This window comes from Lutra lutra, chromosome 5, assembly GCF_902655055.1.
Source record: "Lutra lutra chromosome 5, mLutLut1.2, whole genome shotgun sequence".
NCBI lineage: Eukaryota > Metazoa > Chordata > Mammalia > Carnivora > Mustelidae > Lutra > Lutra lutra.
The window spans coordinates 40,840,413-40,856,224 of NC_062282.1; the positions used below are offsets into that span (position 1 = coordinate 40,840,413).

Here is a 15,812-nt window from a genome sequence, read left to right on the forward strand (position 1 = left end):
CCCCTCCATCCGGTGACAGGGGCAGCCTGGGAACAAAGCCAGACTGGATCACCCCTTCCTCAGATTTACAGGATTACCGATTAACAGATGGAAGAAAAAAAACCTTTTAATGTCCGGGTCTCTTAGGATTACAGCTATCTTCATTCATTAGTTTAGTCATGTGTTTATTTATTTAACAACTATGTTTCATTCACTAAAGTCTCCCTAGTGTCTGGAACACAACCTGGCTCATAAAAGATATTCAATATTATTTCATTCTTTCAACACGTTTTTATTAAGCACCTGCTTGTTCTCCTCACTCTTTCAGGTGCTGAGAACCTCAGAACAAAGAAAACAAAGATCCTGCTCTTGGTCCCTCTGGTATAGAAGACAGAAAACAAACAAACAAACAAACAAAGCAGTCTATGCTACAGTGGCAGGAAGTCAGGAAGGGATGGAGAGGGACAGAAAAGAGATGCTATTTTTTTTTTAAAGATTTTATTTACTTATTTGAGAGAGAGACAGTGAGAGAGAGCATGAGCGAGGAGAAGGTCAGAGAGAGAAGCAGACTCCCTGTGGAGCTGGGAGCCCGATGCGGGACTTGATCCCGGGACTCCAGGATCATGACCTGAGCCGAAGGCAGTCGTCCAACCAACTGAGCCACCCAGGCGCCCCAAGAGATGCTATTTTAATGGGTGGTCAGGAAAAGGTTCTTGGGAATGTTCTATTTGAGCCTAGACCTTACACAACCATGTGAGTAAGCCAAGTGTGAGTTACAGGTACTCTCTGATGTTTGCTATCATTAGCCTTACTACAACGTGCCACTTAAAAAAAAATTACAGACCCCAGGAAGTCTTTAGATGACTTGTGGTTTTCAGTCACAACTACTAGGTTTGACTATCATGTTAACCTCTGGTTGAAACACATTTTAGTTTCGCATTACTTTTCTCTATGACATACCCGTGTGTACAAACACTAGCTGGCCCTTGTTGATCTGAGCCTGGGTGAAGTTCTGGATGCTTCGGCCAGGAAAGGACTGGAGAGCCAAATGCCCGTTGCTGGGTGGAGTGACCCAATAGGTGAGGTCCTGCGGGGAGGAGTCCTCATCTTCCGCACAGAGGACACCCCTGGTAATCTCAGTTACAGAATTTGCCCATACCTTAAAAAGAAGAGAAGCACAGATCTTGCAAAGACCACTTCCGATCATATCACATAAGTAAACCGGATAGTATGCTACTCTGGCCTCTTGCACAAAGATTTAGAAACTAAAGCAATTCATTAGAGCTTTTAAAGCATGAAGATCCTCTTTTTTTTTTTTTTTTTTTTGAAGATTTTATCTATTTATTTGAGAAAGGGAGAGAGCATGAGCAGGGGGAGAAGCAGACTCCCTGCTGAGCAGGGACCCGACCCACCCCCCCACGCCCCCGCTCAAGCAGGGCTCTATCCCAGGATCCCAGGACCCTGGGATCATGACCTGAGCCAAAGGCAGAGGCTCAACCGACTGAGCCACCCAGGCACCCCTAAAGCATGAAGATTGTCAATTCAAAACAGACACAGAATTAAATACCAAATGAAATTCAGGGCATGCTGTAGTATTTGTTTAATTTTTGAGGTTTATAAGGTCCCAATAAAAAACAGTACTCATAATTACTTCTTCAAAATTAATGATTTAAAGTGAATATTTATTTATATAAAGTATAATAACAATAAAAGCTGGTAGTAACTAAGCACCTTTTGCATGCCTGGCATATGCTAAGTATGGAAGCATAGGCTAAGATTCTCCATGGAGTTTCAGATCATCGTAAACCCTACCTCATAAGGTGGATTTAAGGACTGCTATTCATTATTTTAAGAAGTGGATAATTTCATCAGTTCTTAAATATTGCAATGCCTCCTGTGTGGCTAGCTCATCTACAACTATATCTGAGTAATAGTCTCTGTTTTCCAATTACATTTAAAATCTATTTCACTTGCCTAAACATCCTAGTTCCACAATTCATCATTTATTGAGCATCTATTATGTTCCGGTGCCTGTTCTGGGTGCCTGCAACCCATCAGTGAACAAAAGAGTCCTACCCTCATGGAGCCTACATTCCAACAGGAGGGGATGAAGGAGTACAGGGAAGAAACAACAGGCATAATAAAGGAATGAACTATAGTCTGTTAGAGGTTCATGGGCACCATGAAAAATTTTAAAATAAAGCCAAATAAGGGGCTCAGGAGTGGGAGAATGTTAAATCAGAGGCTCATTTGAGAAAACCTGGAAGGAGGTGAAAGAGGAGTCATGTGGATATCTGGGGAAGAACATGCAGGGAGAGGGAGAAGCCCTAAGGTGGGAGCAAGCCTCATCCACCTGAGGGCAGCAAGAGGTCAGTATGGCAGGAACAGAGCAAGTGAGAGGAGGAGGACAAGAAGATGAGTCAAAAGTGTAACTGAAGGGCAAATCCGGCAGGATCTTGACGGTCACTGTAAGAACTTTGGCTTTTACTTGAGTGCAATGGGGCATCATCATGGGGCTTTTGGGGAGGAGTAACTTGGTCTTAACAGAACCCTGTGGCTTCTGTGTCAAGAACAGACCATGGAAAGGCAGGGGTAGAAGCAGGGACACCAGTTAGGAGGTGACTATAGTAATCCTGGAGAGAGATGAGAGAAGAGAGTGGCCCAAAGTTGTTGAGGTGGTAAGACGTGGTCGAATTCTGGGTGTGTGTTGAAGGGGAAGCCAACGCGGGGAGGGGAGGGAGGATCTGATGAATCAGATGTGGTGAGGTGTGGAAGAAGGCAAGGGGGCAGAATGGCTCAATGACGGGGACCTCAACACCTAGAAAGACAGGGTTACCACCAGCTGAAATGAGGAGAGCTGTGGAGGGGGTGGGTTCTCGAAGTAAGATCAGGAGTTCAGTTGTGAACATGTTGAGCTGAAAACAGGTACTTAGACACTGAATCCCATTTGAAGGAAGGAGGCTCTTTCGAGTTTCTATAATCATGCAGTCACATGGTATTTCACGAACACTAAAAATGGGTGGCATTATCACTCACTAAATTTTCACATTTCTATCTGTATTTATAAATGTCTTCCTTATAGAAACACCATGCACATTTTCAAGCTTATGTCATTCTGTGCTCTCTGACTAGAACCTTATCATCTTCTATGCTTGATACCAACCTATTTAAAAATTCAATCCTGAGTGATTTAATAGTTACCTCTCTGATCTAAAAGACTGTTTTCTTTAGTAGCATAGGGAGTTTATGAAATATCTTAATTCATGCTCACTTATTCCTAATAACTATTTAAACAGAATTTAAGAAAGGAATATCAGAAATTATATAAGATTCCTAACTTTTCATGTGAGGCACAACATGCCACGTTAGCTATGTAACCTTGGGCACATGTCTTAATTTCCCTGTGCCTTAATTGCCTCATTAGTAAACTAGGAATGATAGAATTATTATATATAATGAGTGATTTAAGATATGTAAAGTACTTAGAACAAGCTTCACCTGGCAGATAGTAAGAATTCAATAAATATTAGCTCTATGATATCCCATGTTCTTCATCAGATTCAGTTCTGAGGATTAATATAATTTTTTTAAAACATTACTTAAAAGTCATATGGGGTGTCATGATTATGATTATTGGAACTGTTCTATAACATGCACAGTGGGTTTTGTTTAGTCCTCTCCATAATTTGGGGTGGGCTAGTTCATCTGTTTCATGATGGTATTGTTGATGGATGTTCCTGTATCTTGGCTTTTGGAATATGGCCACTGAGGATTTTTCAGCCCTAAACTCTAAGGGCATCAATTCTTTAACAGCTACCAGAAATGCTCATCAACCTAATGTTCAAATCATAAGGTTTTGGTCTTCAGTTAATCCATGGAAAGGCTACAGTGTTTATAGAATATATAATCGGACTAGTTAACAAAATTCCATGGCCACTAATTCTACTTTTCCACTTTTCATATTTTAAAATCCATCCGAGTATGTTTTTTCCCTTTCTTTAAGAACTCACGCTGATTCGGAAACGTACTGCCATGCTTGTCTCGTGACTCTGAGATGCTCATTTTTTCCAGCACCGGGCATACAAAAGCTGAATGAAGCACGTTTTCCACGGCAGCTACTCCTCCGTGCAACTCTGCTTTTGCCCCTTCTTGCTTCTGGAATATACTATCTTTCCAAACAACTGGAAAACCTGCCACTCAAAACAACAGCTAGTAACCTGAGGTCTTTATTTCCACTCCAACCAGATTTAGTTCAATTAACAGCCCCACTCTTTGGGTGAGGCTCGATTGAGAGCAAAGTCCTTGGCCATAGCCACTTCAGGTAGATGGGGAGAAGAAAAACAAAGATTGAAACTTGAATATGGAATTCCAAGTGATCCAAAGTCCAAGAGACATAACAGTTTAAGGAATACATACCTGAAAAAAAAATTAGCACCTTAATTGGAACACATTTTTAAAAATTCAACTTTAACTTATAAACGGAAGGTCAATGGGATTGAGAAACCTAATTATAATCCAGTATAATCCTAATTATGATTCTAATGTTTAAAAAAAACAGACCTTTGTTTTGAGTTTCAGATGAGGAATGTGAAATGTTTATAAAATTACTATCCCACTATCTGACCCTTCTAAGCCTTCTGTCAAAATCTCTGGCTTTGCTGCCTTAATTCGTCCACGGTCCCTGGCTCTCAACGCTTTTTTTAGTGATGACAAGTGCTTATCAGAAACAAACAAATGATTCTATTTTTGGTACAAAAGACAACAACAAAACAAAATGTACAGTATTGAAAGCCAAAGTTGAAAAACAGGAAAATGAAGCCCCCTTGTGGACACAAATACATTTGATCAGGTATGCACCAAAATTTCTGGTGATGCTTGAATACAAAAGTACTCAGTAGAATAAATTTCAGAGTAAAATGCAAAGGATTCACCAGAGTTGGTCTAATCCCAATTCCTAACTCCAGTCTGTCATGACAGAAATGATTTTCTGTACCACTGAATGACTTTGGAGACCAGCCAGCCACAGGTTCTGTGGCTAAATGAAATGTTTAAAGTACATCAGGAGAAACAAGTGTTAGGTTATGCTGGGACAGAATGGTTAATGTTCAGATTTCTGCCTTTAAACTCCTATCCAGAGTCTGAGATGCTATCAGCTGGTCTGCCCACTAGGCTCCCACTTCCTTTTCCCAGGTAGACTACAGATAACCCTTCTTGCCACTTGCCCCGAGCTCTGATGACAAGGAGTGTGGGTAGTCATATGGGATAATCTGAAGGTCTTGAGAATGTTCTGTTTGAAAAGTCAAAGACAGCATAAAACCCCACAACTATGGTGGTTAATTTTGTGTCAAGTTGACTAAGCTGCAGGGTACCCAGATATTTGGTTAAACATTACTCTGGGTATTTCCAGGAGAATGCTTTTGGATGAGATTAACATTTAAATCGGTTGACGGAGTAAAGCAGAATCACTCTCCCTTACGTGGGTGAGGCTCATACAATCAGTTGAAGACTTAAGTAGAAAAACAAAACGCAAAAACTGATCCTTCTGTGAGTAAAGAGAATTCTTTTCTGTCTGACTGCCTTTGAACTGGGACATCAGCTCTTCTTGTTGACCTTCATATGGGAACCCAGCCCTTGGCTCTCCTGGGTCTCTAGCCTGCTGACGAAGCCTACAGATCTTGGAACGTGCCCACCTCCATAATCACATAAGCCAGTTCCTCGTAATAAATCCAAATATATGTATTTTTACAGACACATGCACTAATCCACAACTCAGTCATGGTTTTGCTGTCAAGGAAGAGGAGGCTCAGAGAAATTTTGCTCAAGTTGAGCAATTTACAAACCTTGAACTCTGGTCTTTGAACTTTAACCCAGAACTTTTAAGGCAGAGAATGCGATTCTTACTGGATAAATAAGTGAATAACTCAGAGAGAGCCAGAGTCGAATGACCACATCCATTGAAACTGGGAAGTTGTACTCTTCCTGGACTAGATCCAGGCTCTCCGGGGAAGAAGGTAAGAATAAAGGAAATGGCCCTTGCCCCCCAGCCACTCTTTCCTTTTTCTTGAAAGAAACACTCTGGAATCAAGGATGCAGGCAGGGGTGGGAGCAAACTGCCTGAGCAAGCTCAAGGTTCTTGGCAGAGACTGTATTTCCTTAATTTAAAGGGAAGACGGAGACAAAGGCTAGCATACACACATTCTTCCTCTCACAATTTAATGTTCTGAAGATCTTAAATTGACAGGAATATTTCAATATAATAAAGCTATTATTAAGTTGATGATGCCTCTTATAACGAACGGTGACTCTTATAACGAACGGTACCTCAGAACGGAAAGCCAAACCCACAACGGGGCTTCAATTCCTTTCCAGAAGGAAGCCCAAGAGTTCACTGCTTTATTCCTTGGTCTTCCTCACCCACAGCGGGCTCTTGCTCTTCTCCCATGATCAGTCTACATTTTAGGTCTGTCCCCTGGATCTTTCTCATCTACAGTTTTTGCACCACAGGGCAAAGTGCCCAAATCCTCGGCTGAGGTTCCTGGGCGAACACATATATGTGTTCGGTACAACTGCTGTGGACCTACTCCCTGAAGTCCACATGAGCGGGAGCAAGAAGCCCCGCAGCTTTGGTGCTTGACCACATGGATGCACTGAGAGAGCTCGAGGCAGTCATGGGTAGCAGGCAAAGTGGCAGAGCATGGTAGTGAGACAGCCAGACTTTCTACTCCTTCCCCTGGTGCCGCGCTGGGCCTCGGTGCTCCCATGAGGAGCAGGACATCAGTAACAGCAGGTGCTCTGTAGGATTGTGAAAATGACACCACTTCCAGAGATGTCCAGTACTGTACTCCGTAAGCAATAATAAATGTAAACTTTATAACTATAATATAAAATAATATAACTATAATAATATAACTTTTATAATATAAACATAAAATAATATAAAAATATAAACTTTATAACTGTGCTTAATAATCCTGGACACCTACGATCCCTCCCTCGAGCCAACAATGTAGCGCTTAGATCGCTTTGCTAAGAATGAGTTCAGGAGATGGAAACACCCCAAGAATCTGTGAGAACAGAGGAAGGCCTACAAATGGGACCAGCTAGAACGTCCAATTCCCAGGCTGTCTGGACAAGGACTGTGGAGTACACGCAGGATAAAGTGACACGTTCTGAAGGTATCAACGCCCTTAGTTTTTCACTTAACACATAGAGGCCGAAAAATGAGCCGAGCCATAAAATAACATAAAGCACTAAAAGTCTGTTCCTAAATCCAATTATATTGAGCAAATAAAAACAGATTTTTAAAAACCCCAGCCTGTTCCATGTTAACAACATAAAATTTTCTAGTGAAGTTAGCCCCTGGTAAGCTCTATTCCTATCACCTTCTGACTACCCACTTCCTCTGGACTTCTAAAGAATCTATTATTAGCTAGTGACCCTCATGAGTGGTGTAAACAGGGCTGAAGTTGTCAAAAACGTGTGTGGGAAGATTTGTTTTTAATAAATTTCAAAGTGAACACCTTCAGATTCCCGTGTCTGGGCATACCCGATGAATGTGTCCCCTAGAGGCTGAAATGCGTGAAGGGTCAAGGATTCTTCCAGAAATGCAGCTCTCCTAAAGAAAGAAAGAGCCTGGTTTCTGAAACACGGGCCAGTATTAGTGGGAAATGGACAGTTTACACTTTCATTTACTCATCCGTTCAACAAATATTTCTTATTTATTATGTGTCCATCATTGCTGGAGAGAGCCTGAAAAGGAGCTTGGACAAGTCACTGGGCTCGTGTGCTGTCACTCTGTCCTCCGCCTGTCACTCAGCTGTCAGCCAATTTCCTCATCTGTCCAAAGAAGGAAATGGTAACACATCTCTCAGTGAGCTATAAGCCCTTAGAGTGATACCTGGCACGTAAATAATGGCTAGCAATTATTTTGTGAGCATTTGCTATTATAATAGCTACAACTCTTCTCCAAGCCAGAGAACAAATTCATGCCCAAGTCCTTAGAAGAAGGACAGTAAGAAGGAGTGGTTTAAGACAAGACAATCTACTGGGTGAAAGCTTTGGATGCTTGAGTGTGAACTGACACAAATGGGTTCACCAGCATTGACATCAGTATGCTGGTGTGGGAGAAGATGGCGCCATAAGAGCCAGAGGAACCCCTACGCATCAAGCCCTTTGTGTGGCCAATAGACGCCATGACATTGCTTCAGGGCCCCAGATCAGGACAGGAGCCAAATGGTGGACATCATGTGATTGCCAAAACATGTTTATCTGTGAATGCCTAAGAAGCACCCCCAGGGGATTCTCAGAAAAAGTGAAGGGTGACGGAAGTTCCCAGAAACAGCAAAATACCCTCACATGACTGTACAGTGTTTTTTTAAAATCCTGATACTGCTATAAGCCTTGGAGTTTTCAGTAATAATGCTACCATTTATTGAGTCCCAACCACACGTCAGGAAGTGTGGGAGAGTTTTACATCATTTTCTCTCTTACTCCTCACAACTCTGCTTCTATTTCCCACCACCTCAATTAAAGCGCACTGAAGGACTAAATAAATTGCCCAAGGTCACACATTCAATACCAGGGAGGTGATTCTCACCTTCCCACCCTAACTAGAAAAGGCTGTGCTTCGGGAAATACAGTGCAAATGACACCCACTCAAGAGAGACAACACGCCAGTAACTCATTGGGATTCCTCATCTCCCAACAGTTACCCAACAGAATGTCCCCATAAGAACTGCCATTTATTTAAAACCAGTAGGAATGTGTTAATCATAAGTACATAGTCATATGATTTAACATTAGAAACAATATGAAAGAAAATCAAATGGGTAGCCCCAATGTTATTATGATAAATCAAAAAGCATGGAGCACCTACCTGAAGGATTTTGTTGGCTGTTATCACCGGAGCCTCATCATTTACTGATTCCACAGTTACAAAAAGAGTTCGGGGCAAGCTCTGTTTTCCAAGTTCTGAGCTATTTGCAAAGACGGTGAAATCATCAAGAAGCTCCTCGCTACCATCATGCATGTAGTAAATCAATTCATTTTCTACCTATAACCACCAACAACAAAAATCACCAACTTACTGAAATGTGATTTAAAAATATGAAAATATAAAAATATGAATCAATTACTATAATCCCAATTTTTATGTCTCTCTAAAACACAGGAGCATGGGTTCATCCTAGGAGGTCTGATTCTGAGTGTAAATTATGATGGGAGGGCTAGTTTTCATGAAGTGATGCCACGTCCTAGGAAAAAGTTGAAAGAGGAATGGAACAACGCAGCAGACGGTGTAGGAAAGAGAGCACTGTACTGGTAATCAGGAGACGAGAGTCAAAGGCTATTTCTAACACGGAAATATGCTCTAGGTAAGTGATCCAATCCAGCTGTCCTTTCCATGGAACAGCACCCACTAAAATTCAGACTCTCCTTGTTTACTTACAGTGACTAATTTGGAGTTGCGGATTACTTTGCTAGACAATTCAGAATGTTAGGTTTAGGCTCTGAAGCTCCTACCCTTCTACCCATTTGTTGGATTTTGTTGTTTGAAGACATCTGGAGTAGGGCAACTATTAAGTTACCCCAGACTTCTCTTTTCTGAACTAAGCATGCCTTATTCCTTTAACTGTTCTTTGTATGAGAGACTATACATGTAATCTCCTAGTTCTGTTCCTCCTTCAGAACACACTCATTTTTTGGGTGCATCTCTTAGCGGATGCGAACCATAACTAGCTATCGAACTAGCTATATAACTAGCTATCTTCTGTGGACAGAATATAGGAAAATATATCAAAATCAAATTTCTATCAAGGTAGATTTTCCTTACTGTAATAACACAAATGAAAACATTCACTTTTATTCCTGTTAGATTTCATTTTCTAATTTTCATTCTGAAATGGTTACCAAATGAATTAATTACTCCTCTTGGATTTGTAATAACCACAAATTTGATCAGAATGCCTCTCATGTCTTCAAGGCTTGTTGGAAAATACTGAAGAGCACAGGATCATAATTAGAGATGAAGAGAATTTCAAAGCTAGAAGGAAAGTTGGCTTCAGTGAGTCTGTGACTCAAACACAAAATGGCAGAGAACTTCCAAAGCCCAACAGGAGTAGCTGAACTTCTGAAAAAGTCTCTGGGGTTGTGTTTGTTTTGATAAAATACTGCCAGAAATTTTAACAGTTCAACTTTGGCCGTTCCTATGGTGCACTTCCTTTGAGCAAATACTTTTGATCTCTCGGAGGTGCTTCTGACAAGAGTTGAAAAGTTCAGGAAGAGTCTCAAGGGAAAGTTGTGGCCACTTGTCTACAGGTGCTATGAGAATTTCTTTGGAGTTCCGTGGGCAGAGGAGTTCCAGACCACAGGCCTGACCACAAGTTCTGAAACACGCTGTTTTAAGCTACTTGAAAACAAACACAGAAGATGGCATTGATCAGAATGTGAGAGAATTTGTACTTAAAATGCTTTAGGAACCTAGAATTTAATACAGGTTGCCTCCTCGGTATCTTTCCTGGAGAAATAGAGCATTTTCAAAGGAGTGGCACGCCCCCAAGTTATATGCCATTTAATATGTATTAACGTAAAAGTAAAGAGAAGATTTGGTGGGGGGTCGCTTATTTCTCAACTTCCAACACTAGAAAAATATATGCTGACCTGAAATTAAAAGATATCATAAACCTGTAGAAAATCTTGGAAGACCGAAAAGTGTTTGGTTCCTTCTCACCAGGCATGTTCAGGGCGGTGTCGGGCTTCTGCTCACTTTCTCCCTCCCTCCTTGCTCCCCATCTCCCCCGGGGTTAAAGGTGAAGTAGAAGGCCCTCCCATGCTGGACCTCCCTAACCTCATTCTCCCCTTCCCTGTCTCCCCTTCCCCACCTGTGGTCCAGCCCCACTAAACCCCTGGCTGCTCCCCACCCAGCTGTTCACTGGCTCTTCCCTCTGCCTAAATACCCTCCCTCCGAGTCCATGTGGCTCACCCACCCATCCCCTCCTCCAGGTGTCTGCTCAGATGCTGCCTTGTCAACGGGACCTCCCCTGACCGCTTGATCTGAAACCGAACTCATACATACACAACACTGAAGGCTCTAGCATTTCCCAGCTCCCTTTCCTGCTTTATTTTTCTCCATCACACTAAACTTCACTCAAGATGCCTTCCATTCCACTTACTTATTTTTTCTATTGTCTCTCTCTGCCTCCTTCTTTCTCCTACCAGGGCATTATGTCACGGAGTGATGCTGGGTTTGTTCACCCTGTATCCCCACTACCTAAAACTGGCGTGCCTGACACATAACAGACACTCAGAAACGATCTGCTGTATGAATGAAGGGCTAACATTGCCACGGGCTCCTCCAAGCCACTAAACACTATAGCCACTAACTGTTAAGGGTTAGTGCTGCTTTACATGAGAACAACGATGTCGCAAAGCCTGGAGACCTTAGAGTCATACAGGAAGAGAAAGCATGAAGGGGTCATCTGGAAGAGCCGGGACCTTGACTGTGAACAAGGCTACACAATACCATAGATCCTAGAGGGAACACACATACTTGACATAGAGATTTCAACCAACTATTCTAAACGCACACTTCTTACAAAGCACAATCCATAATGAATTGGCCAAGACAGGACTCAAATTTAGTGCTTGGTCTCTCACTTAGCATCCCTGAGGTAAACAGTAGTAAATTCAACTTGCACCAGAGTGAGTGGTCATCTTGGATGGTTTGTCCCGCCTTTGTGAAGGAAGCCATGATGAAGAGATGCCCACAGGAGTTCACTAAAGGATCACCGTCCCCGGATCCCCAGCAGAGAAGCACTGATTTCCAAGGTTATTTCCAGCCCTCAGGATTCTCTGCTTCTACCCACGGCTCCCTAATGCCTCCTGGTTCAGTCTAACCCTCCTGACGTATAATTCAAGACTCTCCCCAGTCTGGCCTCAGTTCTCTCTGCCACTCCTGAGCCCACCTGCAAGTCTTGTGGGCTATTTCCCTGCCCCCGGAACCTACTCACTTTAATGCCTCCGTATCCTTGGCTATGCTGTTGCCTTTGCTCATGTTGCTTTTTTTTGTTGTTGTTCCCCGTTTCTCCTCTGTTACCTCCCTGCTCTTTCCTTCTTTCCTCAAGTCTTGCTTAAGCGTTATTCCCTCTGTGAAGTCTTCCCTATTCTCTTCAATCAGAGTCAAACTCGCCACTCTGCACTTCCTTAGCTCCACTCTGCACTTCCTTAGCGCCACTGTGAGAAGGCTCTGCGAGGCCTCGGAAGGGTGTACTTGGAGCAAAGCTTGTGTGCCTATTGCCCCCGTCCCCCAGCATCTCCCGAGGGCAAGGGGTATGGCTCCTTACCATGGCAACCTTGCACAGCAACTTGAACAGAAGGGTTTAGCAAATCAGTTAAAGTCCGTTGATAAGATGAAATCCTTAGAAGCAAAATAAAGCAGCCCACATGGGTTTAATAGCTAACTGGACAAAGGTACCTGGAGATGCCAGGTTGGTGTTAATGGCTTCCAACCTGAGGAGTGCACATTCCCAGGAGCTTACACAGGAAATGGTGGCAAGCTACTTTCAACCTTGAGAAAGTAACGGACATCATTCTTTTATTCACGATAAGAAAGCCAAATGTCACACTAATACCAACCTAGCCCAAAGCAAAGAAACATGACAGCAGCCCCGAGTTGAGCAGTTATTTTACGCTGAACGCCAGACTGGAAGTTGTGTCCTGCTGCTTGACTGTGAGGACTGGGCCATTCAGTCATTGCTCACTGCGCTTACATAGGGCATGGCACAGAGTAGGCACTCTGTCAGCGTCTGTTAACTGAATAATGGAATGACTAGATGAGTAGACCCACTAATGACTAAAGTGCATCCGCATTACCTATCCAGGTGTAACACTTCGAGCGGGACTGACAGTGTGGACCTCCTCCAGCAAGGGGCAGCCAGGGTGGCACGAGGGGCTAGAAACCAGTGACTTAGTAACCAAAGTGGGAGAACCTAGAGATGTTTCACCTAAAGAAAATAAAGTCCAAGGGAACTTGATAACTTTTTCTTTCAAATATTTAAAGAGATTTCAGGAAAGGAGGTATGACTTGTGCTGTGAGCTATCAGAGTCAGGACTTAGAGAAGCGTCTGAGCAGCAGACTTCAGGACTAAAAGAGTTTGAAAGAACTTTCTAACAATTGAAATATTTTAAGCCGGAAGTGCCCATTGCATGAAGTAGTGAGTTTTCCACCACTGAATACACTGAAGCAATGGCTAGATAACCTTTTTATGGGGTTACCATGGAAGGGGCTTCTAGCATCTGTTAGGAGGTTAAACTAGATATTCTTTCAAGTCTCTTCACATCCTGAGAGCCCATTAATCTAAATAATGAATAGCATTTTTTTCTCTTATCCCACATGCCCAAATGTATTAACTACCTGAGAATTATACCTGTTTCCTGGTAAACCTTCATTAGCTGTACTCTGGAAAATCAGAATTTTCAACATAACCATGTTTTGGTGGTTTGAGTAGAACAAATTCACAATCAACTCCCTCAAAATATTTGTTTGGGATTTTGAGATGGTCTTCCAGAAGTGCTTTGGAACCTCCTTCTTGGACTGTGAAATTTTGTACCTCCAGAGGAATCCGCTTAGGGACGATATCCACTAAAATTTCAATTCCATTCACAGCTTGGAAACCATTCACCACATCCAGCAAAAAACGGTCGTGTTGTTGGTCAGGAGCTGTCTGCACATAAAGAATAGCCCCATCATCAATTTCCTGTTGTGTAAAAATCAGAGGGGACTTTGCATCGGCACCGAAGCTCCCTTCTTCCAGTAAAGATTTCTGGAGGTATCCATGCATCGGTGGAACTCTAACAGTGAACGTTGCCTCAGAAGTAATATTATCTTCATGGATAGTCTGGAGTTCATATATGCAATATACAGACACAGAAAGGAAAACAGGTCAGTACTCACAAAAGTCAAGATCCTTGATGAACCAAATGGTTCTCTATTAATGCCAAAAAAAGTCTTAAATTACTATCAGGGTTGATACAGAGTTTAAGCCTGGGTCTGTTCTGGTGACCATGTCAATATTTGCATTTAGCCGTGGTTGCAAAGAAAAGTTATGGTCTACAACACTTGCCTCACTACTAGTGCATTAACAAGGCGTCATTCACAGCAGCAAGACACCCAGGACTCAGCCAGTTGACTTAAAAGAAATAAAATGGTGTAAGGACAAGGAATAAAGATGGTTGAAGAAGCAGAAGTTGAATCACTTAAATTGCAAGACTTTAGAGGAATTTTTTCTCTCCCCTTTTAACTAGCTCAGCATTTTCTATATATATTTAATTTATTGATTCAGCAAAACCCATCTCAAAGCTGTCATTGTAACTGATTTAGAGTCACTGAACCACACACGCCCCCTTGTGGTGAAACATAAACTCTCCACGAGCCTAAAAAAGGACTGAGAAATTCTGGGGAGGCCCGTTATTTCCTTAAGCAAACTCATTCAGTAAATGCTTCTGATTTGAGTTCACTTCCTCTTGATGTTATTGGCTGCACTTAGCAAACAAGTAAACTCCTTTGCTGTCCTGAGGGTAGATTCACAACAGCCTGTATTTGTGGCCAGCTGTCATAAATCACAGTTTACAAACCCTGTACAGGATTACCCTAAAACAAACACTCTCTCCTAACTCTGATCAGCAGGGCTTTGCCTGCTGGAAGTTTCTAAGTAGGAGCCCCAGGAAACCAGGTAGTTTCTGGTGTAAGGTCACACCCTTGGTATTCCTGTAGTCTGTGCCAGTTTTATCCATCCATTTCAGGAAACAAAATGAGGCTAATTCAGAGCTAAGGAAATTAACTGTGTAAGATAGCATCTTCTGCTGTTTTAGGAATCCTTTTCATGTTTAAGTGCTCTAATTATATACCCTGCTCATCACATCACAAATGTAACCCTGACCAAATGAAATATTGGCAGTGTTTCTATAAAAAATGAAAAAAAAAAAAAGTAAAGATCTCTTAATTTACTATAATATGTACATCATCTCCTAATTTCCAGTTCATCCTACACGAAACAAACATACATATTGTGTGCTGGTGTGCACTTGGCCTTAACATAAGGCCTGGTCACTTATATTCCAACTATAGCACTATCAGTAGTGTCAGAATCATGAAACCTTCCAGCTTTTCCTTTCGATGGCATTTACATTTGGAAAAAAAGTCATTCTGAATACCAGGGAGAAATCAACACAAAAATAGCTCTTAGAAGCAGATTACTCTGGGAGAAAGAGAATGCTCAGTGGTAGGACAGTTACCTACCTGGAGTCTTCCTCTATTCAGTTTTACTGGTTTTCCTTCTTCAACTATAAGGGTTTTGATGAGTGGAACTTGGGCACGATGTTGGTGGCTTTCCGAGTACACTCGTACATAGACGCCCACATCTATATGTATCTCCTTAACTTTCACTGTCAGGTTGAACACATCAGAGTTGCCGCTGCCATCATGCCTATAAATCACATGTCCCCGCTTCAAGTCATGCTGGGAAAATGAGTGGGACACTGACTGGTTGACTAGCACTCCACCATGCTTTGGGGGCTGTAGCACGTGGAATTCGATCTCGTGGTCTGTTCGGACATCTTGGTTTGTGGTGACACTGAGGTTGGATGCTGTGAGGCTGCTGTCCTCTCCTCTTTGTACAACCAGCCCTGTGTTATTGGCTACCTGGATGTAGGGGTCTGACACACTGACTTCAAGAAGGGATGATGTATAATGGACACCATCTGTCACAAACAGCACAAAGCGGGCGAAGTCTGCACCCCGATGTCTGAAAAGCACTCGCCCTTCCCGCAGGTCGTCTTGC

General features: G+C 42.4%; 1 protein-coding gene across 2 annotated transcripts in view; it reads right to left on the bottom strand.

Annotated features, from left to right (window-relative positions):
• Positions 1-13,532, bottom strand: part of LOC125100192 (chondroitin sulfate proteoglycan 4-like) — a 43,551-nt gene extending 30,019 nt beyond the window's left edge. The window contains exons 1-3 of one of the 2 annotated variants that reach the window (XM_047730152.1): positions 13,401-13,532; positions 8,855-9,031; positions 940-1,138 (exon numbers count right to left, since the gene is read on the bottom strand). In XM_047730152.1, the coding sequence (XP_047586108.1) occupies positions 940-1,138; positions 8,855-9,007 (352 nt within the window). In that variant the 5' untranslated portion in view covers positions 9,008-9,031; positions 13,401-13,532. Of the gene's footprint in view, positions 1-939; positions 1,139-4,007; positions 4,396-8,854; positions 9,032-13,400 lie in introns of those variants that run through there. The other variant, XM_047730153.1, reaches the window with a different exon arrangement.
• Positions 13,533-15,812: the final 2,280 nt, after the last annotated feature.